General features: G+C 46.1%; 1 protein-coding gene across 1 annotated transcript in view; it reads right to left on the bottom strand.

The window, feature by feature from the left end:
• Positions 1 to 24,715, bottom strand: part of MYO5B (myosin VB) — a 152,707-nt gene that overhangs the window by 97,984 nt on the left and 30,008 nt on the right. The window contains exons 2-5 of the mRNA XM_059833394.1: positions 24,143 to 24,253; positions 20,437 to 20,608; positions 18,023 to 18,167; positions 877 to 1,033 (exon numbers count right to left, since the gene is read on the bottom strand). Of these exons, the coding sequence (XP_059689377.1) occupies positions 877 to 1,033; positions 18,023 to 18,167; positions 20,437 to 20,608; positions 24,143 to 24,253 (585 nt within the window). The remainder of the gene's footprint in view (positions 1 to 876; positions 1,034 to 18,022; positions 18,168 to 20,436; positions 20,609 to 24,142; positions 24,254 to 24,715) is intronic.

The following is a 24,715-nucleotide window of genomic DNA, read 5'->3' as shown; positions in this document are numbered from 1 at the left end:
ACCACCACCTCCGTGTCTATTAGACAATTTGGCCACGCGTCACTGCAGTGGGAAGCCTCCCTGCAGGTTAAGCCAAGCCTAAGGTTAAGCGCAGGACAAGGCTGCGCTCCACGACAGTGGCACTGCTGGCTCCTGCCTTTAAAATGAAGTCACACAAGCCTGAAGTGCTTAACTGACTTGGGAAAGCCCAAGTCTTGTCTTCATGCTGACTTGGATATTTTGCAAATGAAGGCACTGTGACTCCAAAATCTGTTTGGAAAATGGGATTTAGGCACTCAGACATTTATTTTCACCATCTGGTCACGGCGCAGTGAAACAAAGCCACTTTTCCCCCTTTCTTTCATATTTATAAAAAGGATTTTTTTTTCCTTCAGAGCAGGGATTTCCCTACAAAGGGACTTGTTATTCCCTTATATGATTGATAGCAACAGAAAATTAACAAAAATAAAACTGCATTGAAATATCTCAGATAGATTAATCCCTGTCTTTTCTATTTCATGCTTGTACAACTAAAGGAGAAGATTAGGAGGTACCATGCAGTGGCAAAAGGAAGAGGAAGATGAAGATGATAAAACACTAATGGTGCCAGCAGCACCACGTGAGCTCTCCACTCTGGAGCCCCGTCAAAGCCCAGCTCCCAGAGCCGTGCTGGGGATGCACAGGCTTGGTTTCAAGACCATCAAACAGAGCAGTGATTGGGATGGGCTAAATGGAGGCTATCAGTGTATTTCGGCATTTTCAGTCCAGCTCAGGACTGCTGAGAGGCTGCAAATCAGGTCTAGCTCACAAGCCCCTACGGCTCTCACTGTTTCTATGATTTCTGGAGAGACACAGTGATCACTGCAAACGGGACAAAAGAAATTTTGCAGCTTTTACCTCCATAATTGGGCTCGACGCAAGGACTTTGGCTTCAATGTTGGTCTCACTGGCAGAACCACCAACGGTTGCAAAGAAGCGCATGGCGTATTTGGCAGAGACGGTCTTTCCAGCACCCGACTCCCCACTCACGATGATGGACTGGTTCTTCTCATCCCTGTTGCGGCAGAGAAAAGCTTTTGTAAGTTAATCCATTTTCTTGTTAATAGTTCGTTCACATCACGCAACAATCTTCCATCTTCTCACGTTTCTGTCTCCCTTACCTTGTTACCACCTACATTATGGATGCTGGATTTATTCTGGACTCTACCAAAGTAATGGTGAATAATACACAGTTGTGATACACATCAGCTAAAATGTAAAGGACACTCTGAACGCCTCCAGAATATCTCCAAGGGCTTGCAGAGACCGCGGGAGATGAAGCCCTGCTGATTTCTTCACGCCTGGAGCACATAGCCCAGCATTGGGAAGCCCATTCCTTACACGCCGCAATAACAAACCTCTGCTGCTTGACATTTGTCTGGAGAACTATTAACAGTCATTGGCTGAATATCAGCTTCTAATATTATATATTTAATATTCCCTCCAATGCCCTCACTCAAGCATTTGAGATTTTGCTCAACAAAACATGGGTAATCAGTTGTGAAACTTGCTCAAGTAGCCTGTTGCTGAGCTAGTCAAACATAGATACCCAGAAAGGTTCCTCTACGCTCAAAATACGTTAAAAATATTGAATTTGCGAAGTCAAACACCCTAAAATTAGGGAACAGCAGAAGTCATTTGATTCCCTATGCAATTATATGAATATCAGTATTTTCACACATATCCCAACATCTGGTTAAAACTTTGACAACAATAATACAAAGCACGTCTCTGACATCAGGCTCACACCACCTATTCATCCCCAAATCCTGCAAATTATAAGTCACTGCTCCAAAGTGCAGAGGTACTTCTGGGACCAAGGGGTAAGAAAAAGAGGATAAAGAGTTTAAAAGCAATTCCTGGTAAACATCACTAAGTCAAGTTTGTTCAGCTCCTGAAGCTTTACAAAACAAAGTATTTTTTAGGGACTTGCTCATTAACAGAAGGCTCAGGCAGCTTTACCCTCTCCAAGCACACACCAAATTTGCTTACAGAAGGACACAGGTGTACCAGCACCAGGATAACAAAATTCAAGCAAATACACACCAGACCTTTTTATCCGGACTTGAGAAAATGCTTTGCAGGAGTGGGAAGCATTATCCTGGCACCAAGGGGCTGATGCAAACCCTTCTCCAGCCATGATGGAAGCAGCCACTGATGCCCCGTGCCAGGACTGGTGCCAGGTCGCAGGAGTAGCTCTGATGCCATCAGAACTAGCACAGACCACCAGATACCTACAGGGCACTGGACTTTGCACGGGGAAGTTGAAGGTACATCACCTCGTGTAGCTTCTGAGCCTTGCACGGAGCACAAGACTCATCCAAATGTCTTTTGCTACTTGCAAAATTAATCACTCACATAAAAAAACTTGCACAAGTCATCGTGGCTCTATTAAAACACCCAGTTCCTCCCACCATGGTGCGCAACATGATGCCCACTAGATACATCCCAATAATTAATCAGTTTAACGTGCTTGAGCTGCAAATGCAGAGAAAGGGCCAAAGCAGTAAGAGGAGCTCATTTTCAGGAGAACTACATTCCTCTAGGCAAAGATCTGCCGGCACCGGGAGCAAGTGCCTCTGCTGCAGTGGGATCCGCTCCCCAGGGCGTCATTGGCACACGGCAAACCCAGCACCTCTGCAGTTTGGCTGCAGACTTTGGGAAGGAAAGAGTTTTCACTGCAGGATTTAAAATAAGCTCCCAAAATACCAGAGCTATTGGGGTAAGCTGTAAGTATGTAATAAAGTGTGTTTTTAAATAAGATCAAATTAAACTTCCTGGAGTCTGTCTGACTTTCATGAATCACTGCTGAATACAGGCACACAAAATCCTATATACAAGTGCAACAGTAAATTTACACCTTGCAGTTCTCTTGACATCAGGAAACACCATAAAAATACATTTCGATTTAAGATACTCAGTTGAAGTTTACACCAGACAGAGATGAGAACAGAGGTTAAACAACTGCCACGTACCACTCTTATGCTTTCAACAAAAATACGAACATACTGCAACACCACACCATTACTTTCCTCCGCTGTCAGGCATGTACATCTTAATTCCCTCTAGGCTCAAGATAATTGGTTTGGAACAAACAACTCAGTCAAGTCAAATATGTAACGTTTTGGTGCAAACCACAACTTTCCAACACTTCCACCACAGAGGAGAACTGGCACAAGAATTTCCAGCCCTGGTTATGCTTTTCAGGCACCAATTCACAAAGCGCATCTTAATCCATCCCCTGGCCAGCTCCACCGCTCTCCTGGGCATCCACCAGCAGGATGCCAAGAGGAACCTCCAACCACTCCAGCTATCAGGCAGTTAATGCAGAAATACCGGCCGTGAACTAAGCACAACCTCACGCAGGCAGCCGAAAACCCAGAGCCAGTGTTCCCGGTGACTCGTCCTGGGTGGGGACAGCCTGCACATCTCACCCAGGACTTGCTAAGTCACATCTGAGTGCCCTCTGCACGTCTTGGCAAAGCCACCGTGACTCTCCCGCAGGCAGCCAGCTGGCAGGATCCGGGCACGGTGCTGCCAACACGCTGGTCTTGCACCTTTAGACTTCCATGGGTGTGCGATAAAGCTCTTTTTGTAGCACGAGCCACCAGACACAGGAACCCAGAGAAAAACCACTGCCAGCTCCAAAGTGAGAAAGGAAGACTAAACACCAAAAATATAAGTATGCTGGATAAGCCCATAGCAGCAGTTCCCGGGACAGGTGATGGCACTGATTTAACACTGTTTATCTCCAGTTAAAGCAGGTGAGAAGCTTCACATCTGCTTTGGTCATCTTCACAGACAACCACTTGCTGAGCTCCAGCAGCGAACGTCCCACATCGGCCATCAGTAGGATGCAATGCATAAAAGTCAGGTCAGCTACAAAGGAAGGGGCAGATAAAGGTGTGAGCTGCAAAGGTGGATGAACAGCCTATCCTTCATCAGAGGTGAGGGAGAGGCAGAAGAAAGAGGCAACAACCGAGATCTCTGCCAGCAAGCCCTGGCCCTGCAAAAGAAGCTTTGCAAATTCAAAGGTGGCTTCACTTAGAGCTGCGCTTGCCTAAGAGTTACTTGAGAATTATTGCTTCTTACCCTCTTCAGTGTGACAGCTACTGCCCAAGCGGCACATTTCAGAAAACACTTCCCCCACACACACCACACCACTTTTTTTCTTTTAAGCCAGAAGATGAAAACTACATCAGTCCGGGAGAGAGTCTTCAGTTGAATGGAGCCAAAAAAGCTCAAAAAAGAGGAATTATGCATTACTCAGCATCCAGTCAGCACTGCTACAAGGTAAGATTTTGTAACCCTTTTTTTTTTTTTCTCTATCCAAGATTCATAATTAAGACCTCTCATTACCAATTTTGACCTCTTGCATAACTTCTCCATATCAGCTATCGGGATGTGCTTGGCTGGAGGAGGCAGAGACCAGCCCACTGGGTAGCCCATCCAAGGAGCTTCTCCAGACCCACAGTCTCCATGGCCTTCAGGTCCCACCACAAACTGCCTTCTTTGTTGCATCCCAAGTGGTTTTCTCATCCCTCTGGCTTGTCTTCCTAAAAGTACCATCATTCTCCAAAAGACACTGAACCTAGTGGTAAAAACCACGGCCAACACCATTGACCGCTATTGCAGCCACTCTGCCAGGTCACATTTTTCCAGAGTTTCTCAGGAATTTGCCCTAACAGCTGGTGTGCTGCTACATGAAATGGGCCAGGTGGGTTCTCCATGGCACAAGAAAACTTTTGAAGTTGTATTATATTAATAAAATAAAACAAAGAAAGCTGCTGGCTTCTAAGCAAGACAGTAAGGCCACTCAAGCTCATACATTTGCAGTAACGTGTCTCTTCTGTTGTTGGTTTTTTCTGTAGAAAAAGCATGTTCAGACATTTCTTTTCCAAATTCAGGAATAAAGGCTACAGAGGCTTTCCCTTCTTCGGTGTACAAGTTCACCAGCTGCTGGGGCCAGCAGGGAAAGATAGATGAACCCCACGGAGCAGCTGGTAGCAAACAGGCTGCCCCGTGAGCAGAAAAGGTGAAAACCAGGCAGGACTTGTTTGTATTCAGCACAGAATAAAAAAAAATACTGAAATGTTTGGCGATTGTGCAGGTGCGGTGTGCAACACAGCTGCTTGAAATACAGTCAATTTTGGCAGCATCAGCACAGAAAAAAACTATTACAGAAATAAAGCCTGGATAAAATGAAACATTACGAGTGAATACCGGCTCTGCTGCAGCATGGCAATACTGTCACATCTCCTGGGGCTTATGTGGCTCCTGCGCACCTCGGGGCTGCCGCCGTGGCTTGTTATGCCACTACGACATGCATCAGTGCTCTTCTCTCTACTGCAAACAGAACTCATTCAAGGCACACATGCCGGCACACAACGTGCTCATGCTCATCCAGCAATGCGGGGCGTGCAATGGGGATTAGGCTTCAACGATGGCCGAAGATGCTGTTCCCACCACGTGCCACTGCTACAGTTCAAAACTAGGTACGAGGGACTTCAAGATGCAGCTCCCCAACCTCTACCCCCATGGGTCTGCAGTATTTCTGTTTCTTCACTTAGAGCAGCTTTCCAAGATGACCCACAGCCTAGAAAACTAACCTCATGATCTGAGCTACAGCCTCCATCCATCAGAGACGCTTACAAAAGCATCAAGGCGCAGAAGTCCAGCCAGAACAAAGTCCAGGATTATTTCGTCAATGTGAGACGCAACAGCACCTCCAAAGTTGAGGGCTGCAAGTGTTGGTGGCATCTGATACAGCCTACGGACTGCTGTCTGCACATGTTTTGCTTCACTTTGCTATTTCCATATCCCCTCTTCAAGCAGTAATACCTGTTCATAAGCTGCTATGCAGGTGAGTAACACCTCTTTTTTTTCTGAGATTTGTCATGTTACAAGCAATACCCATCGAGACTCTCACCCTTGGCCACGCACACAGAGAGATATGGGCGAGGCATCCAGCCCAGCAAAACGAGTAAGGCAGTCACTGGAGTTTTCATGCTATTTGAAAAACGTAAGGCTCTTTTATTAAGGCAACATCTAAAGGTGCTGCCCGAGGCAAAAAAAAAAAAAAGTCAGTTGTCTACGCAGAGAAAGGGCACTTCAAACAGATACCTGTGCTGATTAGGATTAGCTGCTAATTACCAGCCTTCACATCAAAGAAACTGATTTCCCTGGTTGTTTAAGCAGTCCATTCTTCACCTGCAGCAATGCAGAGAATACCGCTACCCTCAGAGGTGCCTCCAAACAGCCTGGGAAAGGTGTTTGGAAACGTCCAAGCTCCAAACCTGCCCAGCTGGACACAGCTCTCCAGCCGTGCTAGGAGCTGCGCACGTTTTGGTTGCATCAGAGCCATCAGAGGTGAGGCACTGCTCAGTGTTTCCGTGTGCAGTTCTCAGCCTGGCAATGTCATTAGTCATTGTAGTATGTGATCTTCCATCAGTTTACCTGGTTACTTCAGGGCTGAAGATCCCTGGGTGGTACTCATTGCGGGAAAGGGAACGGTCGAGCCATGGCAAGTCAGCAAAGAGGTTGAACCCAAGGAGAGTGATGGTTCCCTCCACCAGTTCCCACCACCCCTCTGTCAAGAAGAGATAGGGGACATCTCAGTGCACATGTGTATGTCCAAGATCCTTAGCCTTCACCAACACTGCTTGAAAGCAGGAATATTTGAAGACAAATAGATCCCAAATCTTCTCCAGAACTAAATCACAGTCAGAATTTTTCCAATGTCATCTTTTCTTTAAAGCAGTAAATATAAAGCCATGAGAAGGGACCTAGATTTACAGGACTTGTTTTCATAGCCACCTCTTCAGAAAACCATCACTGACACCAGCAGCTTTAAGCAAACCGCTGTACAACTTCATCTTGAACTCAGCAGTGAGAACTAAACCAGTTGCGCTAAAACACACGGCTCCTCTGAGAGGAAAAAATAGCCAAAGCAAATGAGGGCAGAGCCAGACCCTGTGAATAATTATCAGGGGTCACTCCAGCCCTAATCCCAGATCCGACATTAATTCTCCGCATCGTGGAACAAGTCAACGAGTCTCTCCACGGTGGAAATCATATTTAACCTACTTCTTTCAGGATGCTTGGTGGATTAGTGTTCATAAAGCAATCTGAAGATTAAAAACGCTTTAAGTACTGTAGTTTGAATTTAGCCTGACCACAACGAGAACACCCATAAAGCCCTGATGCACAGTAGGCTGTAATACACTTCTGTATTGACGGTGCTGTGCAGGCTAAAAATGAGCATAGCTATTACATTGCATCGTTAGCAATATATAAAAATGCAATCATCTCATTACCATTGGATTGTGTCCCCCCGAGTGCTAACGACAGCAATGAAAAACTGAGATGATCTAACTCTGCCTTCAAACGGATAGACAGAAGTTGCACACCATGAAGATAAAAATCAGAGCGCTGTAGTGTTGCAATGCTGAAAAGAGCCGCCTCTGAAACAGCCTCCAAAGCCAGGAATTGTTCCCATTGTAGTGGCATAACTGGAATTTGGAGCAGCATCGCAGCCGAGAGCGGCAGCAGCTTGTTTTACTCGTCAGCTTCAATTTGAGTTTTTAGAACACCATTCCTGGCATCGTCAGTCAACCCAAATATGAAAACACAACTTTGGAGCAGTCGGACTTTTCCCTCAGAGAAACCCAAGATACTATTAAGCATCCAGTCAAACAAGAGTGTTTAAGGACATACTTTCTGTTTGCACTATCAAACATCTGCTGCAAATGCATGTTTTATGCTGCAGCTGCTGAAGCCAGCAACATAAGGATGGCTTTTTAAGTGCTGTATATTCACCTGGGTCTTTTTTTTATACTGCATCTTTCATATATAGCATGGATTACCCTATACAACTTTTTTTTTTTTCTCTTCTTCTTTCTTATTTTTTTTGGAGGTAGGTAACTTTTTTAATCTGATGATTCATACTGTTGGGGGAGAATTAATCTTTTCACCAACAACCTACACCCACAGCTCCAAAATACATTTTGGCCAGAGCAACCCTAGAGCTGCTGTAGCCTTTCCCACCCCAGTACCATCACAACTGTACAGATAACATTGCACCTTAATGCAACACACTAGAGAAAGAAAACTACAACATCCCATTTCAGCAATGCCAAAGCCTGGCGTAATGTCACTTAGCTATTGCAGGTGTCCCCAGGGGATGGTTAGATCATGCACAGCCCATCCAGGGTCTTACTCGAGAAGATGCACCGGGGACAACGTAGAATCCTAAAATCACAGAATGGTTTGGGCTGGAAGGGACCTTTAAAGGCCATCTAGTCCAACCCCCCTGCAATGAGCAGGGACATCTTCAACCACATCAGGTTGCTCAGAGCCCCGTCCAACCTGACCTGGAAGGTTTCCAGGGATGGGGCGTCTACCACCTCTCCGGGCAACCTCTGCCAGGGTCTCACCACCATTGTCATGAACAATTCCTTCCTTCTATCTAGTCTGAATCTCCCCACTTCTACTTTAAAACCATTCCCCCTTGTCCTATCGCTACAGCCCTACTAAAAAGTCCATCCCCATCTTCCTTCTAAGCCCCCTTTAAGTACTGAAAGGCAGCAAGAAGGTCTCCAGAGCCTTCTCTTCTCCAGGCTGAACAACCCCAACTCTCTCAGCCTGTCCTCACAGCAGAGGTGTTCCAGCCCTCGGATCATTTCTGTGGCCTCCTCTGGACCCGCTCCAACAGGTCCATGTCTTTCCTGTGTTGAGTAATGTACTCCCTGGGCTCTGTCCTGTGCAGCTTCAGAGCAGATCTGGTCACACACACCTGGGTTTAGCAAGAAGCCAGAGAGACAATATGGGCTTGAATCTCTCAGTTGCCAGGAAAAAGCCTAAAAGAACCAGTTTGGCCCTGAATGGGAAACGATGAGCACACAGCACGATGCTCAGAGCACAGAAAATGGTGCAAATTAACCTCTTCTTCTGTGGCGGTCACCACCAGCACAAAGCGTTACCTTCCCTCTGTACAACAGTATTTCACACGCGTATCAATCTGACGTTTCTAACGCCGAGATCAAATTCCACAGTGCAATTAAGATGTCTTTGCAGAGGTCAGAGCGCTTTTATGCAATGCTCCAGCAAACTAGTTACTCCTCCTGTGAGCACGGTGGGAGTCCCACTGGTCCCAGCTCATTAAGGTACTTTCTCCCCGGACTACTTTGTGCAGCCGGCTGGAAATGCACCTTCAATAGCAAGGAAAATCCTGCATACTCAAAGTTTCTGCAAAATGCTGAGCTGTCTCCAGTCTTTCCACCAATTCCTGAGGGCAGGCAGGCAGGATGACCCTCTCCCAGGATTTATGCTTTGCACACCCCGTCGGGGCAGAGCACAGCTCCTCGGCCACACTAAAATGAGGTCAGCAATTCTTTTGTGCGCCATTTCTAACAAAAACAAAACACGCACCCAGCCAATTTTATTATCTCTCTGGCACCCTGATGCTCTTTTCTGCACTGGGATCTCACCACAGAGCATCCCTGGCTCTGACCCAAGCCACCCACGAGCAGCAGCTGGCTTCTGCAGAGCACTGCAGCCCTGCAGATGGAGAAGGCTTTGTACCACGTCCTCCCAAAAAGGATCACATGGGAGCAAGAATTGCACCAGCTTTCTGCTCCCCAAGCTTGCATGACACTACCCCAGCAGTTCAGCTCTGCAGGCACCAGGAGGACAAGTCAATTGTTCTTCCACCCCATGGCAGTCCCAGAATGAAGGACCTTCATCACCTCAACTATCATCAGCCACCGATGCTTCACTGGAGGTGTTCAAATAATGTGTGGACGTGGCATTTCGGGACATGGTTTAGTGGGCATGGTAGTGTTGCGCTGATGGTAGGACTTACAAGTCTTACAAGTCTTATGACTTGATCTATGAGTCTATGATAAGTCTATATAAGATCTATAAGTCTATGATCTTACAAGTCTTTTCCAACCTTAGCGATTATGTAAAACTCCTACACTACCATCTAATTAATTACAGTTGATATACATAAGGAAAACCCCAGAAAGATTTGCAGAAACCGATGGGACTGTTGACTTTTGGGTGCGTGCTCTGGGTGCTCCATCCTGAGGTCTCGGAGCCAGGCAAGGGCAATTGCAAGTCTTTGTGCTCTGACGTAACTATGATACTCGTAAACACTATTTTGAATGTTTAATGATATTTGGTGTTACAGCTTTCATACCTCAGAGCTCGAACAGTTCTCCTGCATCGCAGCAGTAATCACGTGTCTGATGTAGCCTATTACAACTCCTTCCAAGTCAGTGATATTTCACACACAATCATTACTCTTAGTCAGGCACTGACCTTTCTGTACCTTAAGCTCTCCCGTGCCAGTAGTGCTGTCCCATTATGAGTATTTATGAGTTTTCTATCTATTCTACAAGGGTTGTCTCATTCCAAATTGCCAAAAAGAAAAAAAAAAAAAAAAAAAAAAAGAAGAAACTAAAAAGATCATTTAGTTGGCCACTTATCCTCAGAGCATCTCCATCCTCTCCCATGGCAGGGCAAGTAAGACTGGAGGATGTCTCCTCCAGTCCTTGGGAAATGTTGCCTGGAGTCTCTCCCATTTATTTTTTCCTTTCTATCATCTCTGGAGAAGTTGCATCCAGCTGCTTTTGCAAACCCTGAGGTCTAACACCAGCAGCGGCACGTTTATGGGACAGCCCTTCCAAAACCTTCTTCCCCTCCTCCTCCCTATCCCACTATTGAACTCTAAACAGAAGTGATCCCCCCCCCCCAATTTCTTCCCTTCCTAAAGTCAAGGCTATTGAGTGTTTTTCCTTCTGACCCTTTTTTTAGGCCAGAGCTTTAGTTTTAAGATGGTACCTGCTGCAAAGCCATGCTGAGCTGCAGCACAGATCAGCCCTGCAGCTCGCTGCAAACCCCCGACCCAGCTTCATTCACCAGGAGACCTAAACCCTTCCCTGCCTTTAATGTAACGCAGCATTCAGCCTTATTTATTGTGCCCGTCTGATTCCTCTTGCATCTCTGTCGGGGGTTAATCTCTCTTAACTCCTACCCGCTCTCTCATTGTATGGTCTTAAATCCTCTTGTAAAGCTTGAGATTTGAAGTGCTATCAAAGGACATCCCCCACTGTGCCCATACCCCTCCCCGCCTCTGTTAGGTTATGGGCAGGGTAAATGCTGCAATTTCTGCTCTTTTCCAGCTCCAGCATTGCACCCCACAGCAGAAAACAGAGCGGTCATGGCCACGCACAGCCCTACTGGCACATGTATCTCTGCAAGGCACAGATGGTCTGTGTTGCCTGTTGGTGTAGGCAAGCAGTGATTTTTACACAGAACTGTAGAATCGTTTAGGTTGGAAAAGACCTTTAAGATCATCAAGTCCAACCGTAAACCTAACCCTGTTAAGTCCACCACTAAACCATGTCCCACAGTGCCACGTCTACGCATTCCTTGAACACCTCCAGGGATAGTGACTCCACCACCTCCCTGGGCAGCCTCTTCCAATGCTTCACCACTCTCTCAGTAAAGAAATTTTTCCTAATATCCAGCCTGAACCTCCCCTGGAGCAACTTGAGGCCATTTCCTCTTGTCTTGTCACTTGGGAGAAGAGACCAACACCCACCTCACCACAACCCCCTTTCAGGTAGTTGTAGAGAGCGATGAGGTCTCCCCTCAGCCTCCTCTTCTCCACACTGAACAACCCCAGTTCCCTCAGCCTCTCCTCATCAGACTTGTGCTCCAGACCCCTCACCAGCTCCGTCGCCCTTCTCTGGACACGCTCCAGCACCTCAATGTCCTTCTTGGAGTGAGGGGCCCAAAACTGAACACAGCATTCGAGGTGCGGCCTCACCAGCGCCGAGTACAGGGGCACGATCACCTCCCTGCTCCTGCTGCCACACCATTTCTGATACAGGCCAGGATGCCGTTGGCCTTCTTGGCCACCTGGGCACACTGCTGGCTCATATTCAGCCGGCTGTCGACCAACACCCCCAGGTCCTTTTGCGCGGGGGAGCTTTCCTGCCACTCGTCCCCAAACTTCAACATATGCTTTTGACAGTGCCATGCACGACTTGGGTGCACTAACTTCCAACAAAAATGGAAAGCCACTGCTAAATAGAGTTACCCGTCTGCAGTCTAGGTGTTTGAGCATTTAGTGCCAGAAACAGCATGCCGGCAGCGGGTCTGAAAAGGGAAGACTTGCTATTTCCATATAATTTAGGAATCCCAGAGTAGATGCTGACCCCGGTTTGAATTGCAGGCACCGGGGGTTATCTGGTACCCACTGAGCTGGAGCCAAGACCAGCAGCCCAGATACACAGAAGCTGAACTCACCTGCCAACTCACTCTTGCATTTCTTATTTTATTTCTTGTGCAAGAACTATCGATAGCACTGCAAGGAGATCCTCACACTAGGAAAAGGGGAACTCCAGTCTAACCAACCAGTTACCAGAACACTTGCTTTCCCACCGACATTGCAAGGATCAGTTAAGGTCTGCAGAGCCCTTTCATGCTCCCGGCAGAACGGTAAAATGTTCTTCATTTCTGATTTAGCCAAGTTATACATGGGTCAGATCAAGATATTTTATGGAACAGCTTTACAGGCATCATGCATCTGTGAAAGCATCAGCCTGATGGATGTGCAAGTGAATAAAGAACGTGGCGCTTCACCTAGTCCATACACTTCTTAGAAGACTTTTGCAAGTCCTTTATTACCAGAGATCTTTTTCACTCTAAGATTTGAATATTGCATTTATTTTGTGTTTATTAGCCATCATGGACTGCTGACATGTCATGCCAGTTAAGAGGTCCACGTATGTGATATAATCTTGCTATCACGGCGAGATCCAGATGTGCTAACTGGAAAACACACAGAATATACAGCAAGGGGTTTACGATGCTTTCAACATTTGATTTATGACTTGAGCAAAGACCACCTTCACTACCTGCTCCCCATTTTTGAAAGATGTTTGACAGCCTTTGGAGGGCCCATTCTCTTGCCCCATTGCCTACAGCAATGCTATTCACACCACCTACATCTATCACCTAGTGCTGTTCGCTTTTGCATTTTATTAAGTATAATGCATTATTTCTTAATTATTTTTTTTTTTAAAAAGGCATTAAGGAACATTACTTGGACTAGCAAGTCCTGGTCTGTGCCCAGAGTGAAGCCAAGCAGCAGAAAAGGAAGAGATAGGGGCCAAATACAGAAAAGCCACGCAAATATATTCGCTACTGTAGCACACTGCAGTGATTTTCCTAATAGACTCAGCTCAGCATCTGGAGACAACACAGTCACCGCACCGACAAGCCGAGCCGTCCAAGGGTAGCTGGGGAGAAGAAAAACGGGGCTGCAGATAAAGGAGAATATCTAGCTAAATATCTAACTAAAGCCCCCAAAGGCTGAGAACGGGAAGCTGGCATTGCACTGTTACCGTGCAAACTTGGGTCATCTCAATGGAGCTGGCAACAACTGATGGGACGTAGTCACTGAGAAGACTCAAAGGGAGAGAACTGAGAAATAATCCCTTCTTGTGCGTGGAAAGCTGCTGGTCGGGCTGACTTCAGCAGAAATAAAGTTTCAAGAGGAATTTTTGCTCGACTCCAGGCTTCCACCCAGAATGATGACACACAAGGAAATTAGAGCCACCGCCAGGATTTGGGCACACAAGGGATCTTTTGTTCCTCTAAGAAAAGCAAGAAGCAATCAGCCAGGGCACCAGTGGCTGTGCCGGCTCTCCGAGGGATCCTGGATGTTCCCCCAAAGCTTTTAGTGCACTTTTAGGAGTGCCAATGCCTTCTGCAGCACCCAAAGGTGTCAAAGGCACCAAGACCTAATGCACCTTGCCAGGTAGCATCAGGAGGACAGAGACCAAGACCAAAGGAGGGGATAGTTGCATTGCCCTGCAGATAATATGTGTCCCAAAGCACAAATTCCTTTGAACCACGCAGCCTCAGCTATTAGCAATCACTAAACGATCCACCCTTCCACCACCACAACACTTGACTCCGCCACTTCCAGTAGCAGCATTCGGAGCAAATTAACTCCATGCTGTGTATTTTGCCTCAAACAATATTGTTTCAATGAACCGAGCGAGCTTAGTCTCACACTGGGTATGCAGGGAGTTTCTAAAGAGCTGGTCACCAGAAAAATTAGAGGCTGTCACATACGAATTTTAATCACTTGCCTTTTTTTAAGCTGTTTTATATGCAAGTGCTGCAAAGCAACTCACTGCAAAGCATCCTCTTCGGGAGAAGCTTTCATTTAAAGGGGAGTTTTAACACACGCCCTAATCATAGTAAGTGTTCAGGTGCTTTGCAAACTATTTTGTCCCAAAAAAAGGGACCAGATATTATTACACACCCTCTGCAGCCCCTTGCCCAGCCCACCCACAGCTGTTTTTTCTAAATAGGATTTCCTGATGACGAGGCAACACTAGACACAGGATCCAGCAGAGCTTTACAGCCACCTGTGAAGATGCCTCCAGTCCCATCTCATGGACATGACCAGCTCGAGGAAGGCAAAAAAGCACAGGACACCTTCACTAACACTTATACACCAGCAAACATCTTTAAGTGCTGCCCCAGTGCCCCATGTCTACATGGCAATGATATACTAGAAGCCCAGAGAATTAAAAAAAAACTAATTCCCTCCAGTTTTTCTCATTTAACACAGAGTCTTAGATGTTGTGCCCTTTTTCCTTGCCATCACAGAATCACTACGGTTGTAAAGGACCTGTAAGATCATCAAGTCCAACCATCAAACACCACCATGCCCATTAAACCATGTCCCACAATCATTCACTCAGTCCCATTCAGTCACCTCCGCTGCGTCTTCCCAGTGCGCTCTGGGCCACTAATAAAGCTAAAATATACATATAAATATTTATTACATACATGTATTATGCATTTTATATAATATTATATATGTGTTTATATTTATTATATTTTATTTTTTTATATATATACACATGACCTTGCCTTCTGCACTGGAGAAGAGCTATTCAAGGTGACTTCATAGTCCCCAATTATGCCCTCGCTCTGTTAGCCCTATAAAAACATGAGACACCTTGCAGCCTTCCTTACCCAGGTCTTCAGGAAAAGGACTAAAATCTGCCCTCGGTGGACCACTGCAACTTGAAACCCCGCAGCAAGGGAGAAGCTGGCACCACCAGCCCGGCTCACACACTCACTCCAACTTTGCACTATTTGCCTGTGGCCCCAAAAATGTCTCAAGCACCATTTCAGCAATAGTTTTTCTGAAGGTTTTATTACCCCAGTGCAGTGTCTGATCTCAAGGAAGCAGTTTAGTAGAAGTCAGCTAATCAAGTTCTGCTCTGGCACGCAAATTTCATGAATATTATCCCATGGACATATATAAAAGCATGAAAATGAAGCCACTCATTGCAAAACTTGGAGATGACACTCCATCAAACACCAGACAAGCTCACGCAGCAATGACTGCTCAGTGGCTCCAGCAAGTTACTTGCTCAGCACCTTTTTTCTCAGTGATGTTGCAAATACCACCAGCTGTTTCCAAGCAATCTTCCACAGAGAAAGCCTGTTTTGCCCGTTTGATTTTCTTACATTGAGGACACTCTCATTGAAAGAAAACCAGAGTAACTCAAACAAAATGCACATCTGCATTATTATTCTCACTTTTCTATGATGTGATTTTCATTTAATTTGTTTTTAGAATTAATAATTCCTTTTTTTAAAAAATATGTAAGCCTGTCTATGCATGTACCTACACAAGCACACACTTATATAGATAAATAAAGAAAGAAACATGCAGAAGGGTAGCCAGACACTGGTTTCCTGCCCTCAGTCCCGTTGCACGTTTGACCTTCAAGATTGCAGGTTTGAGTTTCATTCCTGGTCTACACACCAGACATAATGCAGTTTTTTAAAAGCTAAGACACTACAAAACGAGTGATGGTTTTGCACCAGTTTAGGTTTAACATGCTCACAAACCTCCATCCTGATGGCTGAGCTGCCCAAGTACCCATGTCCCACCACGCTCACGTGCACTCCAATTACCTAAAGCAGAGCTGCAGATACAAAGCATCTCGCAGTCAGTAATTCAGTTAAAAAAAAAGACAAAAAGAAGTCCTGTCCAACGCACTACATCCATCACCCACGAGCCACACCATCCATGCGCTCCGCTCAAGCAGCTCCACTGCTCTCCCTGCAGCACCGCGGGGGGAAAAGCCCGGATCAAACTGTGGAGAACACAGTGTCCACCCAGAAGCTTTCAGGTTTAAAAAAATATAGTGTGCTACATTTTAAGGCACATTTCAAATAACCAGGCTGATTCCTATAATCCACATTACAATCTCCTCTCAGCCCCATTTGAATCCCTCTTTTGTACCCAAGCCTGCAATTACCATAATACAGCCCGAGACAGAAAGCACCAGAGCAGCGCTGAACAGCGTGTGTCTTGTTTAAGAGCTTTGAAGGTAGTTATTTCCATGTCCCCTTGCAAACAGAGCGGTCCTAACCATCCAGAGACAGCAGTTATCAATTATAGGTGGCTGTCAAAAGTAGATTTACTCTGATAAGGAGGAGAGCAGAGTCGAGCAGCTCTGGCTAGAGCTGTCGGTGAGCCCCGCTGCCTACAAAATTACACAGGGATGTGGGAAACCACCAAGTCTTCCCTAGCACAGACTTCAGCAGAGAAGCAAGTCGTCGCCTTATATTTTAGGCACATACCCAGGAAAATCCATAGGTCCTGTCCGCATTGGTCAGCAAAACCCTGACATCTGCCAAAAAGAACCATGCAGCTCACAGCTCAGCCTGGATTCACGTAACAAGGACACAGTCCTAAGCCTTCCTCTTTCTATAGACAGCTCCCCAAATTCCTAAACTCTTCCCGAAGTGGTTTTGCCCAAAGTGCAAGCACTTGCAGGAGGTCTGAATTGCAGGCTGGAGTCAATCCATCCGATTTCTGCCCATGGCAATGCTCCTCCAGATACATTTCGGGATTGAACTCTGGCTCATCTTTGATCAGAAACACATCCTAACTCACCACTTACACCCAAGACACAGCAGAAAACAGGCTGAAACCCTTGGTAAACGGTGCAGTGCTTACTCCTGCTAGTAAAAGCCAGGGTTATATTGGGAAAAAAAAAAATAATCACAGCTAATCCACAAGCAAATCCAAAACACACTGTGTGAGTCCAGACAACTATAATAAAATGGGTCCCGGTGCAACAACTTTCAGCTTCTCCCAAATTCTCTTTCAGATCACGGCTTATCCTTGTAAGAACAAAATCCTGCATCTGTCCACAGCAACATAAACCATACAGAAATGAAGTAAAACTCAAACCACATTCATCTGGTGAAAACACTGCTTCAAAGGACCCATAAATATCTCCAATATCTGCCAGTTACCTCCTAACTCAAAATCACGACGTCGCAATAAAGACGACCATTAGCTTCTGGGCTTAGTCTGATTATCTCACCAAATTATCTGAAATGCGGTTTCCTCCAAGCTATTAAACATGACATTTGCAGAGTGGTTTGACTTTCTTCCAGGAAACTCATCCAAGCGGCCACAGGAGAAGGATTCCCATCTGAATCACGGTTGCACCGAACCCACGAGGTTCCCGAGGACCACAGAGATCCCCCATCAGCCCAGCCTGCCCGGCAGCCGATAACAGGGTCAAATCAGTAAACAGAATTCATTAGAAATACCTGACCTGAGATTTCAGCATGAAGCAGTTCTGCACCACGCAAGGGAGGCTGCTGCAGAAACCAAGTCTTGCATCTCGCAGAAGAGGGACAGAGCTACAGCACCCATGGGTGAAGAGGGCCACCATGATGGGGAGATACCATACCAACTTGGAGATATAAAGGCATGATAGAAGACACTGCATTCTCAGCAGAGACAAAAATCTGGAAATTACACACTCCTTTCCGCCACTTCACTTTAACTGCAGACTTGCAATATTTAATTGGATATTTGCCCACTTTTGATCCGATAGTTCAATCGACCCCATTGACGGAGCATCCCGCTCACCTGGCCATCTGCTTATAGGCTTCCTCTGCCACCGCAAAGATGTGAGGATCCATATCCCCCATGTTTTGGCCACTGTACGCGTAGATGACATCTTGTTCGTAGATTGGCAGCTGCTCATATGGATTGATGGCAACAAGTACAATACCTTAGAACAGATAAATAGAGGGATATGTTACAAACCAAGCACAGAGTTAATACTTGAGGCTTTTCAGGGCTTGTGTTAGTTGTTTCAATGCTCGGAGGGGGCAGGGGGGGAAAAAGCATGAGAAGGGAATGGGGAAGGACTCCTAATTCTTATCTCAGGATCTCCTTCAAAGTGCTCTGCTTTGATAGCAAGACTGTAAGCTCCAGTACAGCCACAGAGGAGGCATACGAAACTGGTGAGAAAAGCAAATATATAATAATCTTCATTGTGTGAAGCCAGACTTTGCAGAAAGAGTGAGAAGAGCTAAACAGTGCCTGAGCCATCACTTCAGAAAAGCAATTCTTACACAACCGAAGCTCTGCTAGACCCAAACAAACATCACTGATTTTCCCCCGACTTAAATCCCGAGTAAAATCTCATAACAAAGGATGTACTCAAATCAAAATGAAATGCATAAATCACAGAAAAGGAATGCCAGAGCCTGCATTAAAGCTTTAAAGTCTCGTTCCCTCTCCAGCTCTAGGAACACTGTCCCTGCCCGGAGGAGGCAGCGAGCCCAGGAATTAATGAGAGGCAAAGCCACGCATGGTGCTACTATGGCTCGAGGGAGCGGGTCTGCACCCTGCAAAACCGAAGCACTCACTAGTTCCACCTCCAAAACATCTTCAGGCTTTGCAGGTTTAAATTGTTACTGTAAGGAGCTCCGGAGAGCACGTGGCTGGTGGAAGTGGGTGCTGTGCTCCCAGCCCGGCCGTATCAGGGCTCGGTCGCACTCGAATTACAGCAAAGCGGAGGAACTCTCAGCCTGCGGTAAACACCACGATACGGTGACTTAAGCCAAGGCAAAGGTCAGCTAAGTCACATTACCTGCCTCCACGGGATATTAACCCAACAGCTTCACCTCACCGTGCCCTGCTCCTATCTGTTTGCATCTTGGTCCTGTCAGGGTCACGCGTCTCTTTCCCTTCGTCACCAAAAACACACCTGCAGCCACGCCGCACACCGAGCTGAAGGGCAATAGTTGCCTCCGCACTGGCTGCCAGATAAGCACTTTTCTCCCCTCCTAATCGGCTTTATAACGAGAGCACAGGGTACGTTGCACCCACACGGCACTTTGTAGCTAGACCTACACTTGCTAAGCCCAAACAGCCAAGCCTAAACCCATGCATCTTCATTAGCACGATGCTGTGCTCAAGGTTATCATAAACCTTCACAAGAAGCTGCACTAATGAAACCTCACTAGTTTTGGATGAAAGCAAGCTTGCATCTGACCAGAAGCACAGGTGCAGCTGCAAAAGGCTGCAAGTTATGCCAATAGTCTAACGTTACACATCATTAAATATTTAGAGGAAAGTCACCACTATTACCAGCCACTGAGGCCACAGATTTCAAGGGCGCTACTTTAAAGAGTTACCTCCTCCTGCCAAGCATTTCCTCAACATCCCTAAATTGCAACACTTAATCATAGCTGTACGTACCAGCCTTAACCCTGCCACACAAATACTCCCATGCATTTCACTGTAATCTTGCAACTCATCACTTAGAGAATCGTTAGTCTGCACCACTGCTAGCAAGGTCATCTTGAGTGTCAGCAAGACGGTTCAACATTCAATCTTCTCCGACGTAACTGAATAAAAATGGCTGAATTGCCTTCTTCCTCTGTTTTTAGGTTGCAGTTGATTGCCATCCATTCACAGGTAACTGCTGTCTTGAATGATTTTGGCAGGCTACCCTTCCCGGGAATGACAAACGAAAGTTCCCACCCGCCCTCCTCCTGCTTTGAATTTAAGAGTTTGATGACCCCCCCAAAGTCATCAAGAAAAAGAAGGAAAAAACAGCACAGCAAGGTTGGGGTTTTTTCAGTCTTTCAGGAGGAAAACCTGCTATAGACATTTCTCATTTGGATCACGTCTTCCTGGCACACTGCTGTTCTCCAGTGGTTTGCTAGGTCCTACTTTTTTCTCCCCATAGACCGCCAAGCACATGCAAAGTTGACCTCAAACTCATCTGACAGGGTGTTCCCACCAAGAGCTATATACGTGAACCATGAGCTCAGGAAGTTCACAGCGCACCAACCCTCAAAAACCACCTCTGGTTTCGCAACCTAAAGCATTTTGGCACACATTCGTGTCTCCCACCCACCCTAAATTCACAGCCCCCAGACATTCCTCATTCCACAGCCTCCGACTTGTGGTCTCAGGGGGTTTCTACATGGACATGCTCTAGCCCACTGCTTTCCAGGAGCTGAACGTGTGGCCTGGACACTCACCACAGTACGTGTAGATGTGGTTGGACTCGAGGAACCTGACTTTGAGGTTGTGGAGGACCGCAGGCTCATGCAGGTAGCTCAGGGCCGTCAGGTCATTCTCTCCCACCAGGATATCCGGATTGCGCAGGAAAGGCAGCTCATTTCCTTGGAGGTCAATAGGATATTCGTAGAGCTGAAGAGGAGACACACATGAGGAATGTGAGAACACAAAAACCAACAGCTCCTTTATTGTCTTATAATCCAAGGATAACTTCAGCTTAATGCAGTCAGTACTTGCACCTCCTGCTCCAACTAGAACGAAAGCCCCTTTATGCTAAGTGTTATAGGGACCTGGATGATCCTGCTGTCCCACACTGCCAGGAGACAGGACATCCCCCCGGTAAATGGCTTTGAGCGGGCCAACAGATGGTCCTGGGGGACACAGGTGGTCCACAAACACCAACAAGACCATACTTGGATTGTTTTCAGGCCAGCCTTGGCACAAATAACCTTTAGCCACCTCTGAGCAGTAACAGGTACCATATAGAAAACCACAGCTTCATCTGATCTAAGCATCTTCATGCTCTTTGAAAAGCAGCCTCATTTCAAACTAGACCATATTCTTCCCATCAGAGTGATTTCTCAACTCATTTCTAATTCAAGTTACTTTTATACTCAAAACTTTACATCCTGTCAGGCAGAGAAGGACATAGAGAAGCACAGAGTCCCTGCTGCTTCAATAGCTGAAGAGCCAGGTTATGCTATTGAAGCTGCCCGTACACTATTTTTGGCTCATCCCCAAATGAACAGCAGAGCCACCAACTAAAGAAAAAGTGTATTTTTTTTTCCTTAACAGCAGGGGAAAAATAAGTAATACTGCCTGTGATGTTGCTTTCCACAGGGTGTCTCAGGAAGGGGACCTGATGCTCAGCTCCCAGCAGAAGGGAGGAATCCCAGTTTGCAAGCAGAAGGGAACTACAACCACTGCACTGGATCACAAACAGCATAGTAAAAGCCACCTCAAGCTTGTTTTATACCCCAATTCCACATTACAAATGCCAATTTTCAAGAGTTTGAACTCAGTCTCACATCTTAATGGTGAACACACCAGGGATCCCTTGTGATATTTAAAAATCAGCTCTTCATTCAGGAGTACTCTTGCATACAGAGTACAGCCAGAAACCACAAAATCCATGAAAATTCACTTAAAGCACAAGGACAAAAGAGAAGCACTAAACAGTCGGGTAATGCATGTTGGCTGTCAGGAACAAAAGGCTTTCAACAGCTTCAAAACCCCCAAAGATATGTATGCTCAGGATCTCCATCTGACACGCATAAGCGCTGTTCCCCTCCGCTCAAGCTTTTCAGCCCAACGTGACTAGGGTCCAGGCAGGGTTTCCGTCAGAAGAGCATCACAGAGGGGTCTCTGGGAGCACCCGCGGTAAGCAGCAACCTCTTGCACAATGCCAAAATGAGCTGTTCCTGTGTTTCACTGGGACAGCGACACGCTTATTAAGCTACCATCTACAACACCTAGTAATCCTTTAATCTCCTTGTACTTTATGCTGCTGACCCTCAACTCAGCTGTACAAAAAGGCTAGACCTTGCAGGACTTCTTAGCCCCTTTGGCTTCCAGGGAAATATCCAGATTAAAAAGCAAAAAAAATAAACACACATGCACACCCCGCAAGTACTAAAACTGCTGAAGATCTCAACCAGAAAAGAAGGATGGAGGTTGCAGCACTCAGCAATACATACAGATGTACTTTGGCAGCCTGACCACAACAAGCAGTAGGAAGGAGCTGCTCTGGATGAGATGGGTGCCCATCTGCACCCAGGCACCCATCTCTGCTGGGCACCCATCAGCACTGCTCAGGAAACCTGCCCCGGAGTTGAAGCCTATAGTGCTTTTCACCCCCGTCACCAGTTTCTTGCAAAGGCTTGAACATTGCTGCTTGGTTTCTCCAAGGCTTCTATCTTCTTGCCTCAGGAGCAAGAGAAAAAGCATGTAAAAATCCTGCAACAAGGGTCATCCCTGTGGCACCTGATGCCCCTGGGAGGCAGGGACAAGCTGCTGCGTGGAATGACTGGAGTGGGGGAAACGTGCCCGTCGTGAGCATCATGCTTGCATCATGAGATCAAAGCATCATGTCATTAGAGGAAAAAGATATGCTCAAACGATGATTGATATGACTTGGAACGGGGACTGATATACGCAGAATGATGAATCCAGGAGGTCTGACCACAGGGCTACTGGGCAGGGATCCCACCAAGAAGCAAGGGGCAGTGACTAATGGTCCTACAAGAACATGCCTGGTGCTTCCAAGGAACAGTGAGGTGGCATCTGTGCATCTCCTCACCCAGATTTATCACCATGGAAGGGGGGGAAAAAAAAAAAAAAAGCATCTCCAAGAGGAGCATCATCCATCCTTTACACTCCTCAGAAAGCTGCCCTATGCTGGAAGAGCAAATCGGGTAGGACGACAAGCGCAGCCGGGGCTGACCCGGGAAGCGCCAACAGCACCATGCCCTGGGTGCGGACTTCAACGCCAACGCCTTCCTTTGCAAACCTGGCACATTCACATACCGCAAACGGCCCGCACTTGCGCTGCTCTGAAAGAATTCTTTTGATGAACAGCCTAATCAAGCGTGTCTCATTCCTGTTCTCCATCTTCCCATTAAGTGATGGGGTGAAAATATTCCACGCAGTATGGAAATGGTCAGCTGGCAGAGGACATGAATTACTCACCCTCCTCAGAGCATTTTCAATTTGGAGAAAGTGGCCTCTATTAACTCTTTTAAGCAACAGAGCAGATCACCCTCTAATAATTAAGGAAATCCTACCTGCTCAGTGAAGAAAGCTCGTTTACGTGAAATTCTTCATGAAAAATATATTTATTCTTCTTGCTACACCAGGCATCGCACGTCGGAAACGCACGTCATGGTGTGAACATAGCATGGCTGCTCCCTTCCCATAAACACCCAAATTTTGCAGCTGATGCAAATGCCGCAGTTAGCTTCATCTGCAACCCCCCGCTGTTACCCGACATCCCACTCCATGAGCTTTTTGTGCAGGACAGAAAGCAGCTGCTCTTCGCTAGCCTCCATCCCGCTTTGGGAATGATTTATCGCCAGCTGCACACCTGCCGCAAACCTGGGCTGTTCGTGCATTTGGAAGCAGGATTTACTAAAAAACCATCTACATTTAAACTAGTTTCTCATTTTTGTCTTTTAAGGCTTTTTTATTAAAAAAAAATGGAGAAAAATAAAGGAGTTTACATAAAATTGTACTTAAAGAGAAAAACTAAGGCAGGGAGAAGGCTGTTGCACAGCAGTCACTTCTGCGCTCTATGTGATTTTTCCATCGGTACTCAAGTTTGAGTAGATGCCACCAGCCGCGCTCTTTCCAATTTGTTCAGCAGCAAAACCCATAAACTGATATTTCTAACATACTGCTGCTATAAAAAAAACCCCTCATTCTGATATCACCGACTATTACAACTTTGCCAGAGGATGAAGAGAGATGAGAGGGGTCAAGGGCTTTTCTTGCAACCTACTTTAAACACAAGTGTCTGGGGAGGGAGCGGGCAGGCAAAAGCTGGAAGTGCTAAGGCAATAAAACACATCTAAAAATACTCCCTAAAAAACATGAGATGGCTCAGCCTTCTTCACACGTTAATTTGAATCTTTAAATTACTGAAAAGAATAAGAACGTTCAAAAGCTTACAGTTTCATCTTCTAGTTTCAGATGGAGGCTTTTATCTCCCTCTTTGTAATCCTTGATAATTTCTGCCGATCTCCAAACTTCATCAGGGTCAGGAATCCAAACTCTAGTGTACTGCGGGGGGGGTGGGAAGAAAGAAAAATCTTAAAAACAAGGAAACATCAGGAAATTAAATCAGAAATAAATTAATTCACCATGGATACAATCCCACACTCATTGTAAAGTCAGCGCAGCTAAACCATTTATTTCAGTCCAGAAAAGAAATATTCTCATTTTAGGGTTTGGGGTAAATTATAGACCATTTTCAATCAGACTTCTCCTGGACGAGGTGTACAGTGGTTTGTTACCAATCTAACAAAGCAGGGTACAGACTCAAGGTAAATGTGAAATTTAATCTCCCTGGAAAAAAAAACCAAAACCAGCCTTCTAGAAGCTGTTATGAAATAACGCAATTCCCCCCCAGCAGACCGTACACCAAAGCACATTTATTTTGCACAAAACAACAATAGGTTGCTCCCCACAGAGCAAGCCCTAACCCAAACCCACCGCCATGGAGCTAAGCAGACAACAGAAGAC

The sequence above is a fragment of the Gavia stellata genome, chromosome Z (assembly GCF_030936135.1).
Source record: "Gavia stellata isolate bGavSte3 chromosome Z, bGavSte3.hap2, whole genome shotgun sequence".
Lineage (NCBI taxonomy): Eukaryota > Metazoa > Chordata > Aves > Gaviiformes > Gaviidae > Gavia > Gavia stellata.
This window is presented reverse-complemented; position numbering and strand designations above follow the sequence as displayed.